This window comes from Rhea americana, unplaced genomic scaffold (assembly GCF_003343005.1).
Source record: "Rhea americana isolate MKP2758 unplaced genomic scaffold, rheAme1 scaffold_32, whole genome shotgun sequence".
Lineage (NCBI taxonomy): Eukaryota > Metazoa > Chordata > Aves > Rheiformes > Rheidae > Rhea > Rhea americana.
In genome coordinates this window covers 3,316,702-3,341,227 of record NW_028186446.1, presented here as the reverse complement: position 1 = coordinate 3,341,227, position 24,526 = coordinate 3,316,702, and the positions used below count along the sequence as shown (strand labels likewise).

General features: G+C 38.3%; 1 protein-coding gene across 1 annotated transcript in view; it reads left to right on the top strand.

Annotated features, from left to right (window-relative positions):
• Positions 1-24,526, top strand: part of CALCR (calcitonin receptor) — a 164,959-nt gene that overhangs the window by 76,529 nt on the left and 63,904 nt on the right. The window contains exons 2-3 of the mRNA XM_085310511.1: positions 14,968-15,055; positions 23,263-23,416. Coding sequence (XP_085166637.1) covers positions 14,968-15,055; positions 23,263-23,416 — 242 coding nt within the window. The remainder of the gene's footprint in view (positions 1-14,967; positions 15,056-23,262; positions 23,417-24,526) is intronic.

Here is a 24,526-nt window from a genome sequence, read left to right as displayed (position 1 = left end):
TGATTCTATGATTCTATGATTCTATGAATGCACAGCCTCTCCCAGGGTCCCTTCCAACCTCATTTCCACATTTCTGCACTTCTGTACCTCCAATATAGCCAAATGAAACCTCTGCTGTATCTATATCATGCTGCTGGTATTGATTCTCTTTCTTGTGTGGTGAAATTGTCAGACTCTGAGTGTTCCCTGACACCCTCTTTCTGTCAACTCAGTTGTTAGTGAGGCACCTGTGACCGCAAGGTGGGCAAGAAAGGGTTGGATACCAGCAGAGAGAAACACTCAGAGTTCACAAGTAGTTAAACATGATAGATTTGATAAAGGCCTTGCACTCCCAAGCTGCACAGAGAGCCCCAGGAGCCACACAGAGGGATTGCTAATGGGAGGCTGCTGGASGCACGGGTCAGACGCACRGGTCAGATGCCCAGGCAGGACTTGAGTCATTGTATTCTAAGGGCCCCTTAAATCTACTAGAACTGTTTCTTTATCTCTCTTTATCTTCTTGGGCTAACCTGGAGTACCTGCTATCCAGGAAGCAGCTAGACATTGTAGACCAAGTGGAATATGCATTTCTTGCCCTGGTGGGAATTTGGTCAGTGTGTAGTTTCACCTGCTGGACCTGCTTCCATGTACTCTGCCAGTCACTGACTCCTTGCCAGGTGTTCTCACTACACACTTGAAACTTCAATAAATTTTTGGTCAACTTGCTACACAGCTCAAGGCAGAAACAGATGTAACAGGGATGCAATCCTCATAGATTATTTCCATGCACAGCAGAGAGGGGAAAAGGTAGCCATTGACTCTGTGTACCCTGTTCTTGACCATGAGCTGAGCACTGACACTGGCAAGCTCAACACCAGAACATGTAGTACACTAGCTTTCTCTCATGCAATGGTGTTATGCTAGCTTCCCTAACTGGAAGCTAATTATCTGATGATCTTGAAGTGACAGAGCAGTAGAACAGAGAGTCTGTGGAGTCTCCTTCTTTGGAGGTATTCAAAACCCACCTGGACRTGATCCTGGGCAACATGATTTAGGTGACTCTGCTTGAGCAAAGGGGTTGGACTAGATGATCTCCAGAGGTCCCTTCCAACCTCAACCATACTGCGATTTTGGGATTCTGTACCTAACTAGACTGTCAAAGAAAGATTTATCTATTTTGCTACTCCTTCTATAACAGTTGTTACAGCTGTAYAGTTTTAATGTCTTTAATCCCTTGTATAGCAGATCTTTCAGAACTCACTTGCCAAAGTAGGGTTTGCAGAGTTGTTCATTTGCTTGGTTTTTTGGTTAGTATTTTCAGTGTTTCATCTGAAYTGATTTCAAATGGATTTTAAGATTCCTCATTGACTGCAATTGAATCTGCATTACTGATTCCATTTGTTAGTGGAGGAAGTACATTCTATTGACTTAAGCATAATGAGATCCCTGGAGCAAAACTCTATAACTAGAGTCCAATAAGTCAGCCTAATTCTATAGCAAAGGGCTGGGGATTTTGCAGACACATAACATAGCCAGCTATATAAGCTGTAAACTTTTGAAACACATTCCACATGAGAGATTTACATAATTAATATGGAAAGCAATTAGCACAACATTAATTGACATTAGGTGGAACTGACGTAATGTACCAGATTTTCTATTTCCAAATGCTATGGAACTTTTATGTTGTCAGTATAGGACTGCTTTATGAATATATATAAATAAGGTGGCAGCAGGATCTTCTGGGAAGAATGCACCTGAAAAGGATAGTGAGAAAGTGCTAAATGTGGGGGCAGGAACTATGACTGTAAGGTCTGGAAGAAGAGGTTTTAGTGTATCCATGGAAAACCAAATTTTGCTACTTGCTTCATTGTTGGATTCCTGAATAAGAATGTGTAAGATGTTTCTCCACAGCTAAAATATTAACTTTCTTGTGTAAGAATTGTTCTGTAGGGAAACATTGCTTTTGTAGATCCCTCCATTCTTTCCTTCCCAAAYAAGATCACCCATTCAATATCAGATGCAGGCAAACACTATTGACATACAACTTCATTTGCCAATGCTATCCCCGCTCCTGACATCATCTGTAGCTTTACAGTGATATTTTCCTCTATTAAAGCATTACTTTCTCTTTTCCTTATAGCTCTACAAAAAAAATACTCAAATGGGGTCAGAGTATGAAGCTATGCAACTGATATTACCTTGTGCATACAGATATCAAATGAGTTTACAGAAAAAAGTATTTTTATCTCAGTTAAAAAAAGACAAAACAAAAAAAATATCAGTTGATGTTCATGGTCATTTCAATAAAACATGTGGCATTTACATTGCATTTCTGCCTGTGTATGTGTGATATGTGAACTATGTAATATGTAAAGCTAGATCTTACTCCAAGAYACCAGTGAGGGTTAGGCCTCTTAATGTCTTGGTGAAGCTGGCTCTGTAAATGTGGTGCAGAAGATACCTGCCTTCCAAAATTAGAAATATTTAGATTATTTGAGAAAACTTTACATGGCTTTTTAAACAGGTTGTATGTGAAAAACGTGCTGCATAGAAAGGTCAGATGCTTCACCAGGAGGCATACATGGCATGCTTTAGGCAAAAGCTAAAAATTACTTGTAAGCAAATAAAAACCTGAACTCTTTGGATCACCAAAAGGCCTAATCAACCCCAGACAAAGGGCAAAAAGCCCCCAGACAGCCACTGCATAGCCTATATGAACAAAACTGTGTTACATTCCCTACATCTTGAGATTTTGCACAGTCCTGCAGAAGCTTACACATATGCGCACACACACACACATACACACGCACACTTGGATTCAGTAAGATAGTCTGGGTGTCAAGCAAGGTCAGCCTTAGCTGCTGCTGAATAGATTAATCTAACTTCTTTCCAAAGTCYTTAGAAGATTTTTATGAATCTCAGTGCTCATCTGAATGGGCTTTCCTTTTGTCCTCTATGTGCTATATAAAGTACTTTCCATATGAAGACACCTTATCTGGCAACGTATTTTATGGAAGAGACCATCTATTGTTTTTCCACATGAAGCTTTTGATCATGGATGGATATTTGAAGTCATTAACGGCACCAAGAGGCTAAAGTTTCAGGTCTTTTTACTCATTCCCAGTGAAATAAATACTAACTTTGGCAACACGAAAGATCTTGTGGAGAATTACAGATTTCTTCCAGGTTTTTATTTTGAAAAGCTTTACAAATAGACTGCTGTACTGGAGGGATTTCTTTTCCTATTTAACTGTATCATTTGTAGTCCAGATTATTCTTTGTCTCTGCAGCTGGATTTGGAAAAAAGATATTGGGGCAACCCTAAGCATAACGGTTACAAAAATGTCTGCATGCTCTATAGGCTAGACTGAAGAACAGCCCCATGGCACCTGCACAGATCTGGACTGTGGTCAGAAAAGCAAAATTGATTCAATACTTTCAGCTGACTCAAAACTTGGAGGTTAATCCTCATTAGTGACTTCAGCAGACATTTCAGGGTTAGTTCTGAATTCCTTGTGTATTAGAGCCAGAAATTCAGTTTTGCGGCCCCAGCAAAATAAATCCCTGCTAAGGACAAACTGTAGCCAGTATATATCAAGATTTTACCAAAAGCAAATTTTGGCATAAGGAAGCATTCAGAGTTAGTTTTGGCAGCTGTAAGAAAAATATTATGTTGGAAGAGATCATAAATGAGCTTTGATTGACTGAACTACTTGAGAATTTCAGTGGCCCAAGAGGCTTTCACAGACCTAAGAGTGGAGTAGGTACTTGCAGGTACTATCTAGAGCAGATGTTGCTGTCTTATTGTTCCYGGCTAATAGGATGCTTCAGGCCAGTTCTCTGCTCCCTTCTGGTGCCCTGACTAGGACAAAATTATGCTATGTATTTACTTGTCAGACTAGAATCTCATGTAAGGAATTTATGCATGAAAAGAGAGTAAAATCAGAGAAAGAATTGAAATAATCACAGGTGTAGCAAACGGGACAGTGGCAAAGCCAAGAGGCTAAAAACTTATCCGTATTAAAATTGATAGGTTCTGAGGAGTCACTTTTGCGAGTATTGGTGACAGTAAATATTCCTATACTGTGCCATTTTCCTATTTGGGGTAGATTAGCTCCACAGTGCTGTCCCACAGCTCTGCTTAACATGTATAAAGGAGGAAAGAAAACCCAGGGCTCATAGAAAAGCATCTTTCTGTTTTGTGTCTGTGTTTCAGACACACTATTGAAGGCAGTGAAAATCTTAGCACTTTGCAGCTTCTGTTACTGAGATTGCCCCCGGCATGGTGGGCAGGAAGAACAAAGTGTCTGTCTGTAATCTGAGAGATTGCCCAAATTTTCATAGTAATCCTGAGCTCCTGTTGTCCTCAGAATGCAGGATACGAAGAGATCTTCAATAACTATGGTTTAATACAAGCAAGGCTTCACCAACTCCTTAGGAACAGTAACTCGCCCTGGAGAACACTGCGTAAATTACGTCCACCTAGTAGAAAGATGCAAAGACTCACACGTCCAAAACTTGTACTTTTCCAATTTCAGGATCCAGCATCTTCATCATCTGGCATGGTTCTGGTGCAAGTCTTATTTCCTTGCTGTACTGCRTGTTCCTCATGCCTGCTTTGTGATTTTTTGGGGGTAACACTACATCTGCCTCTGATTCACCAGAAAACCAAGCTTTTTTCCATGGRCCTGAATACTCATGTGCCAGTACAACTTCCATAAGAGGTGTACGGCCATTGATATCCAAGTGTATTCRGGATCTGTGAAAGGTGTCTGAAGAGACTCTAAACCCTACAAGTGGATAGGTTAATTCCTCAGTTTACAAATATATAAGAGCAACAGGACAGATCTGTTGTTTGCATGGCATGTGGACAAGCAGCTGATTTCCTTGGGAGGTCAAAGTTGAAGTTAGTAGTAAGTCATGACGAACCTTTCAATTCACAAGGCTTGTGTACATGGTTCAGCCATCTATTTTAGCYATCTCTGGGCCTTGTTTACTTGTGAATAGTTTTTGTCTCATCTGGGTCGACCTATCCCGCTGGGACACCTGGATGAAACTCTGGACTCCAGACTGCAGGCCTGAAAGGGTATATGGGATGAAGGACCAGGATTTCTCTATAATTTTTTCTAGGAATGTGTGAGTTACTTACACAAGTAATGATTACCTGACTCTTCCAGTGATTCCAACCCCTTCCTCTGTATCCCTGGCTAATCCTCTCTAATTTGCAGAAGAAACTACTTAAAGAAAATACTATCCTTCTCTCCATATGAAAGGACCCATTTTCCCCATTTACTCTAACCTAAACACGTGTGTATTCATAACAAGCATTGCCTGCCTGGTTATCAGTGAGAGACAATCTTTCAATGCAGGTTCCCAGTAGAAATTCTCCAGTGTAAGGCTTCACAGAATTTTAATTTAAGTGGCTAATGGCTACCTCTTGGTGCTTTCAGAATTAAAATATCAGTAGTAATTTAGTAGTAATGTAGTAATTTATCATATGTAAATCACCCTGTTAAACTTCTGTAATGAATGTGCAATGCCATAGTGAGTAATGTGCTGCTTTTGCCTTAATAGAAACTGGGAATTTAGACTGTTGCATTCAGTCTACAGTGCTGTAATTCCTGACAGGGGCAACACAATAAACAAGCACTACAGGTGCAATATTTAATTAATCTATAACTCATGGGGATAATCTTATTGTTACTGACTTACCTGTGCTTCTTTATTTCTGATTCTTTAGGGACATCATTAGATCAGTCACAAAAATGTGTATAAAATACAAAGGCATCTTTGGATAACTTGCTATTTATCTTACTTTGTAGTGTAGATATGGTAATAGAAATATCAGTGTTGCAGTAKCTGTATTAGCTTAAGAACATAGGCAAGATTTGCCAGTAGAGATAATACCTATTTCAGTAGGCCAGCTGGTGTATCTGTAGTACTTTCCAAGCTCTCAGACACACAAAGACATCTGCACACTGTCCCAAAATGGTTTGCGTGCTCAAAAGCTTGTCTGTCTCTACTGGGCCATTTAATATGCTAGATACAGCCTTTCTGGATCACTGGTAACACGTTTACCCTCACTTCAAATCATAATCAGAATTTCTATTCCTTATTAGCAGACCTATAAAATTAGAACCAGACTCCAGAAAGAAGTGTTAGTGTTTTGACACAGGCTCCTTTTTGTCAGGATAGAAATGAAACCTGCATCCAGCTATAGCATAGGTTATTCTGTTGCCAAAAGGGAACAAAACTCTTTAAAAAGTGTGTCATGTGTATTTGATTTATAACAATCCACTCACATGATTTTTCACACTTTATATGATTTATATGAAACAGTGACATAATAAGAGAGTATAATATTTTTCTTGTTCTTTTGCCCATGCCATAAAATATTCACTTACTTTAAATAATCTACAGGAATGTATGGTTACAAAAAAAGAACCAGTGGGAGTTTGCCTGAAGAAGAATAGAATGGAAAGCTGAGAAGGAATTGGCCAAAGTGAATATTAAATAACTATTTTTCTTTCCAGTATTTGATCTTGTACATATATGCTGCAGCTGAAAGAAATTTTTTAACAAAAATCCCAATATATAGAATCAAAGAGGTATTGACCCAAGAGGGGAGACTGTCACATATAAGCTTACATTCATCTCCAATTAAATGAAGATTTTTAATGTGTCGGAGAGAAAATGTGGGAGCTGGGAAAAGGAATACCCTTAAGTTCAACCCTTATCCTGCAGTTTTTCTTGCCTCCTATGAACTCTTCACTTGTGCTTCCAAAGTCCATCTACAACGGCATTGTCACCGTATGAACTCGGTTACTTGTTAAAATATTTCTAAATGAATTCACTGGCATAGGCTGTACTGTACATACAACCGAGGTCTAATGTACAGTACAGTCATGATGCAAGTCAGATTAAAGTCATAAGGCAACCATGGAAGTGACTCTTTCTTTAACTCAGATAGCTTTGACTTAACCTCTTGTAATCACTTTCAGTTTATTTAGCTCTCTTCCTTAYAATTCTTGTTGTAAATTATATTAACATTATTAATACTAGTCACAAAGATTATTTTGGAGATGATAAATACTCTGAAATCTCCAAGCAAATTACAGATACAGATGACTATACATTCCAAAAATCTACTTTAATTTTGCAGGCTATGCAAAAGATTATGATCTRACATAAATGTGTGTGACTCTTGAAGTCACTGCTCTACTTCTGCACTGGTACTCATGGTACCTGGCTGGTACTCATGCCAGGCTTCTGGATGTGTGCAAGCTGAAGTGTGACCACACTTAGGTAATTGTATACCTACTTGTTTTACAGGTACTGCTGCAGAGACCTCAAAAAATTGTAAGCACTTTCTAAAAGATCTTCCACAACTATGCCTAAAAGACTAAAATTATATTGTCTTTCTATGTGAGATCCTAAACCACAGCTTCATAGTGTGACTAAGTGGCATGGAAACATTCTGCTTTGAGGAATGCTTAGTGATGAACTTGGCATTTATGCCAAGTAAATGCGGTTGCTTTCATCCATCATGTGGTAGACCACTAGCCAAAACTTCTTCAACTTTATTCAACTACTCTTAGAGTAGCAGAAACGCTCTGCTACAGAATTTACTCCTCTCCTGTGTTRCATAGCTTTCTACTACTTTGTTCTATAGCTTAACAATATTTGACTTTAACATGATAACATGTTTACTGGCATTTAATAGTTGGATTTTCTTTTTAATTGAAGTTTTTATCTTATTATCCATCACTGAAAATAGAGCCACTAAAATCTGATTTTCAGTTTTTTATTGAACATTGCCAATGCAAATCTGAGTATATAAAAAAAGAAAGCCCTCTGCACCTGATATGGGTGGTGGTGCTGAGAGCCTGACTTAATTCTCATATGAACTATCATTATTTTGTTACATAAGATAATATTAAGAGCATATCCTTGAATAGTGACTGAGGAGAGTGAACTCSTTTTCAAGAGAGACAGTGTGATCCTGAGTACAAAGTGTAATCTCACATGTTGCTCAATCGCACACTGCAAACACGGTTGCTTCTTTCGTTGTGAAAGTACAGAAGTCCAGGTTTTTTTAGTTCAAATTCCACAACAGCTTAAATTGATCTATAGTAGGGCTGTTACGTTCCGGTTACTCTTCCTCTCCTTCCAGCTAAGTTTGTGTGTCGCCTTCCCTTAACTGGTGCGTGTATCACCTGAACCTGCAGCCAGTTCAGAGAGTTGCAGAGGCAGAAAACCAGTCACTTGTATATGGCAGTGCTCAGTTTCTGCTGGGATAGCTGTTTGGGCCAGATTTTCACACCACCACCCCAAGGGACAGCTAGAAATGTGTAGCCAAGGCCAGAGCACCCCAGAAAGCACAAGATGTGTTATTTATTTGTTTACCTGGGATAAATTGATGTCCAGGTTAATCTGAAGACTCATTAGTATTATTACAAAATGGGTTCTTAGGCATTGTTTAGACACTTATTCCTAGGTAAAACAGAATGGTTTTACAAGCTTCAGAGAAGGTTCCTGAGTAACCTAAAACCCAGAAATGCTAGGAATTCCTATGTTCAGATTCTCCTGTTAACACTTGCTAAAATATTTCATGCCTTATACCTTCCCAGAGTGCATTTGCAAAAGTTAAAAAATAAATCCTTTTATAAGAAACCATACAGTTTAATCCTTACAAATACTGCAAACTTTTGCTACCATCAAATTCATTAAAATACTTGTCAGTTTAGTCCTGGTGTTTTCTTTCCTTTCATTTTCTTTTAAGACACCTAAAGCCTTTTGGCCAGCAGCCAGAAGGGGGATTAGCGATGCCTTCCTAAGTACTGAAAAAGTTGTAATTTTCTGGCTACTAGTATGGTAGGACTAGTTGCTAGAGGATAAAAAAAATACTATACCCAGATCAACATAAAATACAAATGGAGTTAATCTAACTTCAGGGACCTAAAAATGAGGTGCCTGTACTGAGCTAGTTATGTCACCTCCACTCTTAGTTAATGGAAACCTCCCAAGGGTCCCTCACCCCAGCTTTCGGCAGGTGTCTGTGACAGGTAGACAGTAGAACCAGCTTCATTTAATGCTTCAGTGTCTTTTGCCTAATGAAAAGGTTCAATCTTTTCTGAAAATCTTCTGCGTAATTTGTCTTGCATATTATTAGTTTCAGGTAAATAATTCTCATTCAAAGCACATTCTTGTAATGTGGCATCTGTAATTTTTGCTCTTTCAAAGTATAATCATCTCTGTCATGTGACTCCATCTAGCAATAATCACCTTCAGTTTTCTCTGGAGTTTTTATGATCACCATAGGCTGCTCAGATGTGTCGTGTGGGGGCTTTTCAAAACTCTGTGATTATCTTAAAAGTAAATGCCAGCCAAGTTTGTAGCTGCTTTTCTGTTTCTTTCAATTTTTGTCTGACTTATTGACAAGGATTTGCAAAAAGAGAGAAGCCTTAGGTAAAATAGCCCCTTCTTGTTAAATAGTTTTCATTAGGAAAATGAAGCTTCAAACGTTGCAGCTTCTATGTAATCCAAATGAATCGATAAAGTAGTTTTATTTTGTCACTTGATCTGTGTAGCTTTGAAATTGCCTATTTGCCATAGCTAATAGTTTCCATTTGCACCTACTCAGCACTACAGACACATTACCATCTGAGCCGGGCAAACTAATGGAAATTAAAGGTAATCTGCTTCAGTAACAACTAGTTAATCATCAAGAAACCGAGCATTTTTCTCCCTGACAGTGAAATTGTCTCCAAGACAACCACAAGGAATAAGATAAGATCCCACAATTGACCTGGACGTCTATAAATTACACAGAGCAGTGCCTTTATGTGCCTGACACCTGAAACTGAGAATCTGGAGCCTCTATTTCTTAAGATATCTCCTGATATTGACACTCACCAGCCTTCCCATGCATATGAAGTAGCTGAGCAGAGTTCACCATTTTCACTGGAAATGTGACTGCCTGAAGATCATGGTGCCAGTTAAACTTTTCGCAGACTGTTGTAGGCTAATGGCTAGAGCATGTGCTTAGGAAATGGAAGGGGCCAATGCTCTTAGGTCTCTAGGAGTGTGATTACACAGCTGATTCTTAGCCCAGAGGGTGAACCACTAAGCAGAAGCCTGATTTAGGAACCCAGGAGTAAGATGTACAGCTGGGAACACGGAGATTATTTTAATCCTTTCCCCCAAACTGTTTTTGCATTTGGCAAAACAGATGCAAATAGACCTGCAACCCCCAACCTGCAACTTGGACCCAAGTTTCTTAAACTTTTAGCAGTAGGGCCTACTGGCTTCCCTGTGTCTTGCCCAGGAGCCTCTGCCTTGCATTTCTGCTCCAGGGTTAACTAACACAGGTAGAGCAGGTTGGTATCTGTCTGTGCTGAGTTGTAAGATGCTCCTAAAGAGGATCTGCAAGACTTCCTATGAGCTTAAAAATTCTAGACACCTTAAGATTGGAGGGGGATACACAGCTATTCACAATGAGAAAACTGCCCTGAGCTGGAAATGAAGGTGTGGAAGGAACTTGCAGGCCAAATGAGGAGGTAGCAAGTGAGTTGTAAAAGCTCCTGGGGGTAAGGCAAATACAGAAGAAAGGATATTTTTGCATCACACTTCTGTACGTAATCACACAACCCCCAATTCTGTTTTCTTTTCTTCCTCCAAAGGTATGTCAACAATGTTGTGAAGTATGGCATGGCAGAATAGTTAAATGAGAAGTTTCTCCAGTTCTTCCTCCAAAAGGTCTTTCTTGTATTTCTTCAGACCTCAGCAAAAAAATATGTTGCTTTACTGCCCTTCCTTAAATCTTCTTCCTTACATCTCTCTTTCTTTGACTGAATTTGACCTCCTTATTGGCCAGCTCAGACCACTTGTGCAAATGGCTAAGGGGATAGKGTTGTCCCACCTTTTGGGTAATCCTATGATAACTGTAATTAAAGCTCTGATTGGTTTAGTATTACGAGTTTAGAAATGAGGGTAGGGCCAAAAGAGATGCCACTACTAAATAGGATGGCCCTCAAATGAGCTTCAGAACCAATCCAAAGGGGTCAATGATTTTATTATAATAACTGAAACAGGAGGAATATCTCAGCACATAATACGTCATGCTACATTAGCAAAGAAATAAAGAACAATGTTCCAGTTTAAAAAACAGACTATTTCATGCATAGCTATTATAACCAACAGAGGATGAAGTTAATATGATCATGAAAAAGTACTGAACTTTAACAACGTGCTTATGATTAATCACTAAATATAGATGTTATAAAAGTTAAATATGTGAAGCACATTATATTAGCCTCAAGCAAGGACATTGCTAGACTTATGGAAAATAGGATAAAGAGTATAGAAATAGGAATCAGAACAATACATAAAATCTACTTGTGAACTTCAGCATTTGGAGCAAATTTTTGTGTCACTATGAACCATATTAAAGAAAAATCTCCATTCTTATRTTCACTCTATTGATTGTAAGAACTAGCAGTTTGGTATTTATAATTCCTGTGTTTTCCTGCAATAAGCATCATGTGAGGAAAACCTCATGCACACCTAGAAACATCTGCAATGTGGAGCCCTCTAAAATACCAAAGCTTAAAACAACTTGAAAGATTAGAACTTGTTGTTCCACCTTCTGTGTTGGTAACAAATATGTGTTCTGCTTARAAAAATATGCATTTTAAAATTAATTTCCTGATCTGCTTCATAACATTGCCCTAAACAGCTGTGGGAGTACCACAAGTCAGGATGCAGCACATCAAGAGATGCTGCTGCAAAGGTGTCGATAAGAAGTGGAGATGGGCTCTCACTTATTTTAAGATGGCTGCCATCAAAGGCAGTATGTGGCTAATCATGGTAGGGACCAGATTCATTTCTGATTTATCTCAGTGTTCGGGACAGCAGAGACTCAGCTGTGCTCTGCTGTGCACAGCTACGCTCTGCCTGAGGCTGCTCTAGGCTACCTAGTCTCTGTCAGATCTCCATGTCCAGATTATCCATAGGTAGTAGTGCCAGTTTCTATAGAAAAGTGATTTGTGTAACACAAGAGCTCTTACCCCAGTGCACTTGAGTGTACTGCTTTGCACATCCAAGTCCGTCTGTCATGTCAGACTTGAACATGGGTGGCAGGAGATGGAAGCAGAGCTGTGGTGGTGCTGATCTTCTGGTTCTCCATCTAGAGATTGACAGGGCCTGTCAAAGAGACTTCGCTTTCTGTGAACCTTTCTGCCTGCCCATTGCTTCTGCCCTGTCCTTTCATCAACGCTTTTTGCCTGCACATGCCTCTTCATTTCAATGTGATCATCATCCTTCGTCCAATACTGATGCTAAACCAAGTGTGTTGCAGTACTAGGGCCATTCTCATGACCCATAAAGTAATGAAAAGTCACCCAGTCCTGACTCTCAGTCAGAAGCTTTTTAACTTGTACAGTTAGAGTCTATCCTAATTGTTGTCACTGGAAAAGACTTCAGTGGAAGAAGAAGAAAAAAGAGGTACTGGATTTTATGTAGCATGTCAGTCATTCCTGTGGTTAAAGTTGGCTAAAACAAGAAAGACTAGAAATATCAAGACCATGTAAGATTTAGTGTGGGAAATAATTCTTACTCATTTCCTCAAATATAGTAGCGTATGGCACAGCCATTGCGGTTAACAGAGGGGAAAAATAATGTGTGAAATATTTTACAGATGGCTTTTTTTTAATTGGGAGGAGAGATGGGAACAAGAAGCATTTTAAATAGCTCTTTTGGCATATAATAACAAATGTTCACTAGGATCACTCTCTCACTAGGAGAAGATTTACCTGCAACAACAGTTAAAACCCAAAATAATGCTACAAGTTCTTCCAACACAGAGTATGGGAGAAATAGATCTATCACTTCAACTGCTATTGATTTTGCACATGCTTTCTAGATCACAATGTAGTGTTGATCTCTAGTAATTAGTCAATAGTGTCATTGTGCTATTTGTAGCAAATGATGCATATTTTAAAACTATCTATGAATCAGCAGCTTGTAAGGAGGAGTTCTTTGCCCACAATTTCTYGCCTCCCCTAGATGCAGCAGAAGTACGTGAGACAAGAAAGAATAATATAAAGTCACCTAAAGGACTGGGGTCTTTGCAATGCACTACAGAATCATTACATTACGCTGTAAAACCACGAGGACACACACATATATGCATGTGTATCTGCTGATCAGGCAGCTGACCAGCGCCCATATCTTATCCGCTTATGAGTCTTTTTTTACAATTTTGAACTGATACCCATTGCAGTGAATATTCTGAAGAAGATGCAAACAATTCCAAGCATTTTCCTCTGATACAGATGTCCATTTTTTACTTCAATTCAGTTGCCTATTATTTCAGATCAGGCGCAAATATGCAGCTGACTGTAMTTGCATATTATTTCTGTGTCATAAGCCTGTCCCATTATGTCTGGCACACCAGAATGGTTCTGGCAAGGCGCAGACAGTGATAAGGCTACTTGTTATCAGAGGCAAATCCTTTGAATTCTCTTCTTCATCAGTTTGTTTTTCACGTAATCTCAGTGGCATATGACCGCAGCACTACCATTCTCRTCTGGTAGGAGGTTACATCCAGTTAAATTACATTGCAATAAAAGTACTTTAACATCTTGAGATATTTCTTCTTTAGATGAGAAGGACTACAACTGATCTCATATTTTACTTCTGCTCTGTAAATGGGTGACTTTCCAGACCATTTCAGCATGAGAAATGCTGTTCCAGTGTTATTGTTGAGACAAATGTTGTATGAGTGTTTGTATTTCTCACTATATGTAAACTGGACTGAGCATGCAAGTTCATGTGCCTTTTTTTCCATTAAATTCCTGGGTTTCAGATACTTAGAGTGCTCACTGGATTATTTGCCCAGGTATAAAACATCTCACTGTTGTTTTCTAAGTTGTCTGAATAGCTAAGGTATGACAGRCTGCTTAGTTTCTTGCTGTGGCAGAAGATGCTGTATAGTCGTGTTGCTCAACTTGTGGCCTAAGCACCATTGATGGTTCATAAGCTACCAGAAGGTGCYGTGCCTTCAACAAAAGTGGTTTTTCTGACTTTAATATGAAAGTTTGATTTTTGTGAAACTGGAAAGGATGTGCTAATGCAAAGGGCTTGACTTGCTTAAACGCCCACAACTGCCGCACAATATGTTGATATAAGGTGAACCATGGATATTGCTCCCAGAAAGGCCAGAGGAATGTTGATTAAAGGAAAAGAAAGAAAAAAGAAAAAAAAGGAAAAAAAAAAAAAGAAAAAGGTTGCCGATGCAGTCCCATCCAAGCCTGTGGAGCTTTGGCCATGCTCTTCTTCTCCTGTCACTTGTGCGTCTGAATCAGTCACTCTTTTTGGCTTGAGGGTTATATGCAGTGTGTCTGTCTGTAGTCAGGCTGAGCCAGACGCATCAAGGAGGGTGAGTTCCCAATGCAGCATTCCTTTGTCCCTATTTCTCTCTCATTTTCTGCCCAACTTGGTTGTTCATCTCACCGCAGATGAACATAATATGCCCCATAAATATGCCTTTTCTGCTGCTATTATGCTTCACTGTGGACCAAAGCTTTCTTTTTTTTCTTTTTTTTTTTAGGTCCTTTTTTAAATATCCACATTCTACAAAAATTTTTACAAAAGTCTGCAGCTGTATGTGTAGGTTAGGAGCTTCTGAATCAAGACAATTAAGGTAGCCTCCAACAGGTGTGAAGAAAGAACTTAAACCATATCTGCTGAGGGAATAGTAGCATGGAACCGTACCCTAAATAGCTGAGCTTACAGCCAGGACATCCACAGAGGAGGCAGAAGTAAAAGCACACCAGTCCCAGTGAAATCAGGCACAAGCGCACACACACACACACGCATACATACACACAGAGTGCACTTTAAGTCTAAAAAGATGCCCACACATAAAGAAAAGATTATCAGAATAAAGTCTAATACTGTTTTTTGTTGTTGATTGATTCCCAGAAGTGTCAGCTACAACGTGTCTCTCCAGAAAGAATCCACAATGAAAAGAACAACCCACAGTTGCTTCTTACTGATTATCCTTCTAATTGTAAGTATGAGAAAAATGAACTGCTCATGCCTCCTGCCAAATTTAGACCTGTGGTGATGTTCAGAAAAATAAGGAGTACTGAGTTATATTTCTTGTACATCACAGGTCAAGGAATGAGTTCTGCTACTGATGAATTTGGGAATAAAGTTAATAAAGTTCATAAATAAGATATCTCATAAAAGTTTTAACTTGAAATCAGTATTTTTTGGTGATACAGAAATGGAAGACTGAAGAGGTATGCACATGCTTTACAGACTATATAGTATCAGTGACATGGAAACTTATACTTTTGAAAACTTGCGTAACCTTGTTGTGTGAGACAGACTGACCTAATTAATTGTGGGTTTTGCCTATTTATAGTTATTCTGCTCTGAGGAAAGCAACCAAAGGGGAAAATAACAGTATAAAGATTACTTATTCACTTCAAACTCTATTTTCAACTGTTTAATCTTAATAGTTCTTTTATTCCAGCATGTGCAAYGTGGCTGAATAGCTGCTGTTCTAAATATGTAGCAAATTAGTTTCTGTTTAACTGAAYACCTCTCCTGTAAGTGGAATGCTTTCTCTGGTCTCTGCTTGATAAACTTTAAGCAATTAGTAATTATCAGCCTCAGTTACAGAGCAATAGGTATGTGTAACGATGCCACTGGGACTAAGCACCTCTCTGCCTCAGTGTTGTCTGAGTTACTTGGCTACCTGGTGCCACCTTATTCTTCAACTAACCTTCATGTTCCTAAAGAAAGCTTTGAATACCTGCTCTTGTCAGCTGTGCTGTGTTTGTTAGCTCCTCGTGCCCCAGTAGCTGGGACTCGGTAGCACACCCTCGGTGCTGGAGCACTCCGCCCAGTGCACAGGGTCAGTACTTTGCAAAGACTCTCTCCCATGTCTCTCATTGACAGCTTTATCCTAGACCCCAGTTATAGAGTGTCCTTAGACCTTTTCCCCACCATCTCCGGCCTTAGACTGATCACCAAGTCTTTTTGGTGCTTTCTGATAGAAGCCATCTCTCTTACACRATTCGTTTTTGTGTAGAATAAATAGCACTTTACTCTTCTGTGTAAAGGTCATAATAACGCTCCTTTGCCAAACAAAAGCTATTTAAAAGCTATTAACAGAAGCTATTAGTTTTGGAGCAGCAGTTGCTCCAAAACTCATGTATTAGATATAAAACTAATTTCTTACTGCCTTCCTCTTTGATGACTTCCCTTGTTTTAGATGCAGAGTAATGTCAGCGTGCCACCATCACCAGGTATTCTGCTGCATTTCAGATAAAGTGAATTCCATTAGAAATTTCAACAATTCTTCTCAGGGAATATTTCTTAGTTCACTTTATTCCTGATATTGTCAAATTTTCAATAAGTATTCAAAGCCATAGAATCTGACTGAGAATGTAATCTTACCTTGTAAAAGAGGATTAATGAAGCAGATTTTCTCACATAGTCTAATTTTGTCATCCTAGGCCAACCACAAAGTGCTTTGGAAAGACAAAATGAATGCTCCAGATGAAGGTCACACTGTTATTCCATTAGATCCATTATACCAAGACTGTATTTTAAAATAGATTCATTTTAAGCAAGAAACAAATTGCATAGGTTCGTTAAGTCCAAATCTGAGTAATCATTACCAAGCCTCAGCCACTATGCAATCTTTTACATGGTGTCAGATCCTGAAAGGCTTATGAACTCTTGAAATAATTTTCATTCACAAAACAAGGAAAAATAGCTAAGTGAAAGCCTAAAAAGAAGTTTGTAATTTTACGCAACTGCAAAAATTGGTATATTTTGGAACATGATTACAAAAGGTTTAGATCCCCAGAAGCCAATTAGTAAAGCATTTGCCATTGAATGAGRGCACTGCTCATGGTGTATCCATATGATCGCTGCTGTTGGCAGCCATGAGTAGGACAGAGGACCTGGAGGTGGCAGTCCACCTGTGTGCTCCGCTGGTCTCCTGCCATCTTCTCAGATCAACAGTTTGCATAAAGTTTCTAAAACTCATGAGTCTCTAAAAACAGCATCTGGGTAAATGCTGTGAGGCACACAGCAGATAATTATTAATCAAGCCATAAGCCTTTCCCTACCTAGACAGCAGCTCTTCCAGCAGCTAGCCCAGAGCAGGTCTCACCCGTCACTGGCCAGAGGGAGCATCACAGTTTTGTCACTGTCTCCCCCGGCTTCTTGAAACATCTACCCTCCCTTCTGAATTTTCTGGAGCCCAGAGGCTTCTCCAGCCCCTCAGGACATGCCCAGCTGACAGTCTGGTTGTTCAGCATGCTGAAATTCCTGATGGCACATCTCTGTCTGCCAGCATCATCAGATCATCAGCTTCTYGTGGCCTACGGGTAGCACTTTTACTCTTTGACTTGTTGCCCTCCCAACTCATATCTGCAGGGGCAGAGCCTCATTTTCTGTGACATTGCCTTTGAGAGGGATATTCTGAAGTGCGTATTTCCCTTTGTAACTGTGGATTGCTGCCAGCTGTAAGGAAGTGAATTTACAAATTCAAGAGCTCTTCTCACACAAGGAAAATTAGTGAAAGTAAATATGTTGCTGATACTTTACAGTTGGTGAGATTTACTTTCAGAACCAAACTGGTGATGGTTTTCCATCAGGGAGGGGAATGGCAACTTCTAAAAGTTAGCACAAAAGATTCAGGGGTGATCAGGACTTTTGTCTCCATCTTTGCTTTTTTATTTTTTTTTAAAAAAAGGAGTTAAAGTTGCTATGCATCTGATTACCCTAAAAAGGACTCTTAAAAGAAGATAATAGAGCTGCAGCCAAAAGATTTGAAGCCTTCTGCAGCCTTCCTTTAAGCCCACATTTTCCATCAAGTTACCCTGGGAGTAAAGCTTCCTTGTGTGCACAAATACTGCAGCACTGGAAAAGAACTAGAAGAGATTCATGAGTTGTTTTTAATTAAATGGGCCTTGTCTTCCTCTGCTCGTGATAATGTCTTGCTTGTTTAAACAGCTGCCAAAATCTGCACTATAAGTTGGATGGAATCTCAGTATGAGATAACTTTCCATCCTGCTTCAACAGCAATTGAGTACGAAAAGATTTTAACATTCAATGGTTAAACAAAACATACTGCGTTGAGGTATTTCCCCAAAGAAATTGTCTGCCTTTTTCAAGCACATTTTTGATGGATAGGAAATTATTGTTATGTTTACTGATTACCACGCACTAATGACCTTCCTAAAACATCACAGTGGGTTTTTTTTCACTGTCCTAATGCTAGTAGCTGTGAAAAGCAGTTCAAACACAATCAAGGTGCAACAGGGCTCTGCAACTAAGCTTAGTCATGCTGAGCTCTCACTCAGGGAGATGATGTTTTGAAGGGCATAAGGTGGTTATGGCATTTTTAAAGCAAAATATATTTTTGAGTGCTCAAAATCAGTAATGAATAGTTGCAGCATCCAAATTTGAAGTATGTTTTGACTGAGCTCAACAATAAGTGTTGCAAAACATTTAATGGAAGCAGGAAAAAAAGAAGGAAAAAAAGCTACAGAAAGATACCTTACTATCCTAAAGGTTACATACAGTTAACAGTTTGTACACTTTAAAGTTCTCTGTAGTGGAAGAAAAACATTTGGGAATACTTGTTCATCATGTCCGATGTTTTGTGAAACAACTGAATTTTATGCTTGCYTTATCTGGATTATGTCTTTCAGCAATGGGGAAAATCTTTCATGAGTTAAAAAGAAGTGTCTGTCTTACAGAAATTGGTGCACTAATTGGTTAATTTCTAATATAGATTAATAACAAATCCAAATTGTTTTGCTTCATCAATTCTAGGTGCAAAGTGATCTTCAGCATTCCAAGCAGTCTGTTCTTTCTCTTTGTAGTGATAATTCATCTTATAACAGTCACTTGTCACGCGGTGGCTTGGTGGTCGTATGTATGACGTCATTTACTTGGACTTTTAGGAGTGACATCATATGTACGGCTGCTAAACTGCTGCATGAGACATCACTTAGTTTTCTTCAGAAGAAATGACACTAATTATTATTAGGCTATGCCACACATCCTGATTATTAAGTTGTAATTTATTTATTTCTCTTTAATAAAGAATATTTTAAATGAATGAGGCATTCTACTTTATTGTATCAACAGTGTTTATACTTCCATCTGAAATAACAGATGGAAGAATGGGAAAGGTTTTTACCTTGCCTTAAYGGACTGTGAAAATTTAGAATTTCTTCCAATACTGTAGATACTAACCAGTAGAAAATGGCTTAGTCTTGGCATTTTATGGTAAAAACATATRTTTTAAAACTTTGTTTCCCAAATATCTAGGTGTAATCATCAAAATGTAATAAAGAGGTGGTTCATAATCATTTTTTCCTCTCGTGTGTGTGGGGGCACAGGGACATTCCCAATGTCTCACATGAGCATGCTATGCATTAAGCTTTTCSCTCCGTGCCGTCGTGCCCAGGCCTCTTCTAGTTCTGATAAGAGAATAATAACACAGATATTTATTTCTGCACTAYTTGCCCTTTCCAGACTCCTAAGGTAAGGAGCTGAAGAAAAATTAATATTAATATCTAACAACACAAACCATACTAATATTTTTGGCTGATTAAGTCCTAGATATTCAAAGTTGGATCTTAAGCCCACTGAAATGAGTGGGAAAACTGTCACAAGCTTCAGGGAGATTAGGTTTTAAGCTCCCTACATCAAAGTGGTGGTGGACGTTATTCTCCTGTGTACTTTGGAAACCACGAACATTGCAAATGGAGACTCCAGYCAGCCACCATATTTACTTTTCATTAGTTAGCTGAAATGCTCATCAGATTTTAACACAGAGAAAATATTATTCAGACTTCCATGGGCCAGCTTTTCAAACATAGGCAAATAGAAAAGAGTGATAGATATCAAGTGGCGTATTCAAATTCAAGGGCATATGTGTACGAACAGTACTAGTAAGACACCTATGTATAACTCTTTATTTGACTTCAAGCACAAGATATTTGATTACATCAAAAGTGCATGGAAATATTTGTATGTGACTAACTTAAAAAATCTGACTCTTTGTGTTTGGTAATAAGAAAAAATTGTTAATTTAAGAGTTAGCTGTAACCTAGTATTAAATATTCTAGTCTTTATCAAACATGCTTTATATTTAAGTAATTTCYACTGGTGAAGTAATTTCCATAGAGCTTTGGTGACATAGTCTCTTCTGCCTTTTTAATCTCTCTAACTGAATTCCTGACTGAAATGTGGGCAATAGAAATTTTGCTAGTAGTTTCAATAAGGCAAACATTGCTTTCCTCAGAGACCATAGAATCATCTTCATTACATGGTTGAGTACTTTAAATAATTTTGTGCAAAATACAAAATACTTATCCCATCCACCTCCACATAAACCTTCTGCCACCAAATATTAAAATATACTCCTCAATCTATACTCAATGAGAGACGACTTCTTCAGGAATTGGATTAGTCTCTTACATATAGCAAGCAAGTCATGGAACTGGCTTTTAAGAGTAAGGTGTCTTCACTCACTGAATTATATCACACCCTAAAAAATTACCAACCCCAGTAACAAATTGTTACACCGTCACCAGTTAAAATATAGAATTAGACCATTTCTTTTCCACTGSCAATGTACCTTTTGATGTCAGTTTATATGTTTCTATACTGTGCAATCTTGTGGGAATGCAYTGTCATTTAAAAAAATATATTTTTAAAAGAGGATCCAAAAATCAGAGTAAGAGAGGGATGTTCTGAAATACTTAACAAATACTTACACTTTCCATCTATATGTCTATAATTTGCATTTATTTCATATGTGTGTTGAGCTTTATTCTGTATAGATAAAGCAAATGAAACTGCAACAGTGTTTATGAGCAAGGACCCTGACCTTTCTGTCCCTTAGTCAATGTGAAATGTTGACCTTTTTTTGGTCAAACATATCTGAAGGACAAATAAACTCCTTCCTAGAAGAACACAAAAATCAGATGAAAACATTATTTCAATGGAAAGAAACTTGCAGTTTTCCCAGAATAATCAGATGGTTATGCTTTCAAAATACAGATGTCTTCCCAAACYCACTCAGAATGACAGAGGCAATCCCACAGAAGCCCTAGCTTTCTTGGGTGATACTGTTATTCCATTTTTGAATCCAAACAGCYTGAAATAGGCATTATCCAAAATAAGCATGAAATATCTACGGATCATTTCGGGGAAGCACTAAAGCCCATAGAGGTATAGGGACCCGTAGACCCCAGGTCTGAGGTCCTCTAAAGGGCATCCTGTGAAACTCATCTACACTTTCCCACACCACTTGTTGGATATGGGACATTGCTCATTTGGTCTTTAAATGATCTTTATGGACTCCATTATTTTTCATAAATCATGGRTTGCAGATATGCTTGATTTTGCTTCTGTTGAATTGCTCTGGCTTTCTAAATGTTTGATTTTTCACTTTAGTGGCTGGATGAAATGATCCAAATAGCTTCTCAGTCCATGTTATGGATATAGTTTTATATAGTAATATATATATATATACATATATATAGTTATATATGGTTAATATAGTTTATATATGGTTAATATAGTTATATAGATATATACAGTAATATATAGTTATATATAAATAAAACTGTATCTACTAGAAAGTATCTTCCTTCTTATTCCTCCCATTTTATATCAAGTAATTATTTAAGTGCAATGATGTCAGCTGCCTTCGCTATCCTCCATGGTATTCAAATAACATGCAGGTGGAAATGAAAATATTAGTGTCAGATGAGATGAGATTAGATTAGATTCYAGAAAACATTGGTTAAATTTAAAAGCATAAAAAGGTTAAACTGTGATGATTTGGAACAGAAATATAATGATAAAGTAATTACTTTATTTTGTCTAAGTCAAACATACTGTCTTTGTTATGGATTTTACCGATTCTTATTAGTTGTGCTAATAGAAAAGTAATGTATTATTAATGGAATTGCTAGTGGAATAGGATAAAAGGAAAAGTACCAAYCTGAGAAATAAAATGCTGTTTGTGCTTTGAAACCTGACATGTTTTCAGTTTGAACAAGTGCTTACTTGAAGAACTGGGTACTCGTATTCAGTGCCAGTGTAACACTAATTTGAATGTGCTCTGAAGGTGATCAATATAATACGAAATATACTTCTAGAAATCCCAGACATCCCTTTTACACTAGAAAAATATTGCAAAAATAATAATGTTAATAAGCCTGTTTACATGACTGTTGTCTAGAGAAATCTAGGCTTTGAGTGAGAAAAAGTCCCCAGAACGTCAAACCTGTGTGTTTACGTGAGTCTCAGGTTTTGAAGCAGCCTACAGATGACTCTATGYATTTCTGATGGCTTTAGTTCAGCTTTACAGGAAAAAAAAAGTAGTGGCTCAGGCAGGAAAAGTGCCACAGMAGCTTTGCTTTTGGTTGTGGAAGCAGAGGGACTAATTCTTTCCTACCACCCTCATGTGGACAAGTGTCCTGATACAGGACTGAGGCAGAACAGAATTAATTGAACTGAAGCTTCCCTGGCTGGTAGACCTGAACTGTGCACCAGAGAGACCAAGCCTGCATGTAGGGATGGAAAAAGGTCAACTCTCTTCTAACTGACCCATCTACCTGAGGCCCTCAGTTTGCCTACCAGAGGCAACAATCCTTCTGTATGCCTGAAGGGAGCTCCAAGTGGAAAAGCTTGGAAGATGCCAGTTGATTGAAGGGAACTTTTCCTTTCAGGCTCAAATTTAGGAACACTTCACTTGGATGACTATCCAAGAGCTAAGGTCAGCCAGTGAGGTTTAAACTTTGCCTTATATTTCTATTACCTTAACAGTTGAAGGAGCTCAAAGCAAATGGSATAAAATATGAAACAACCAGGYAGTTTCTAGACTGTGTCACTGAAGTATTTTGTCTGGGTAGTCTAAAGGGAAATCAGTACCAGTAAGAGGAAATAGGTGCAAGTAACTTTGGTGAGATACATACAACATTTTTTTGCAGACCTTTATGCCATATGAAAAGATTTTAAAGATTTTAAAAGGGCTTGGTTAAAATCTTGAGTTTATAATGAGGTAAACTAGTAAAAATTCAGCATTTTCTTTGCAAGCAGTAAAAGGCCTATCATAATGCTAAACATATGTGCTTGATAATGCATGATAGAGATTTATGATCTTCACTTTGTTTATCCTACTTGTTTGTTCAGTTGTCCTAACAGTTTTTCCTTTCTGTACAGAGAATGGTTCCAAGTCTTACTTCTACTGTAAATTACACTGATCCTACATTAGAGCCTGTAGTAACTGAAAATTCAGTCATACGACAAAAGATAATAGATTCGCAGTTCAAGTGCTATGAGAGGATGAACAGAGCTCCTCCGTACAGGAAAAAAGGTAAAAAGCAAAAAGAAATCTGTTTGGATAKTGCCATGTTTGTTTGTATTCATTACCACAAAGAAACATTTTCTTCTRTATATTAATACATGGTCTTCCTAGGTATGATGTCTTCCAAGTAAACAGTAGTCAAAGTCACACTAAGTTAGCATCYTCTTATTAGCCACAGAAGGAAAAAGCCTAAAATGAGCAGAGGGAATGAACAGCTTTCCCTTCCTCCCCTTTCCCTACCTCCCTCCCGTAGATGAAGTACCCTTCTGGCTCAGCGTTTTGCAGCTTGAATATCCATTGTTCCCACTTAGGGAATATGATTCTCCAGAACTACCAGTTCGATTCCTTTTGCTAAGCTCACACAAAGATCTAATTCTGATGGATGGTCTTTCGAACATAAGTGTCATTTTATTTGCTAMCCTCGCCGTTTCATTTTGCTCTCATTTGTGTATTGACTGATACCTGTCTGTGCTCTGTACTATCACAGATGGTCTATATATTTCACATTCAGTAATAATACCRGTAAAAAAGAAGTTTATAAGCCACTGAGGACATATCTTTACTGAATATGAGGTACATAATAAGATTAATAAGAAGGGAAATGGCAAATAACAGTGGTGTTACAGTGGCACAGTATAAATCAAGAAGCGTTCCTAGCTGGGACTGAGTGTTCTGTTCTGGTCAGTTTTTCTCACAGAAAATATGAAAGAGTTATGAGAAACTAGAGAAAAAAAAGTTTGGAGGTATTGCAAGAATTTATGCAAGCAAAGAACAGAAAGATTGAGGTAACAGTTTAAAGAGAAGATATACTAAAGGCACATGATAAAGGTACCCAACATAATGAATGGGGTGGAGAAATCATGTTTTTTTTTCATAATACAAGAATAAAGACATTTCTATAACTCATTACCACAAAGACTTTACCAATTTCTGTAAGGCTAAAAGAATGATTAGATGTTAAGATGCTCAGGATTTGATGTTTTGGAATGAATAGAGATTCCCATTGCTTTAAATGGGTTTTCATTCAGGCCAGTAATGAGAAAGAACCACAGGTACGTTATGGGATAGAAACCTTCATATTTCAGACATAAACACGCCTTTAGCTGCTGGACTTGATAA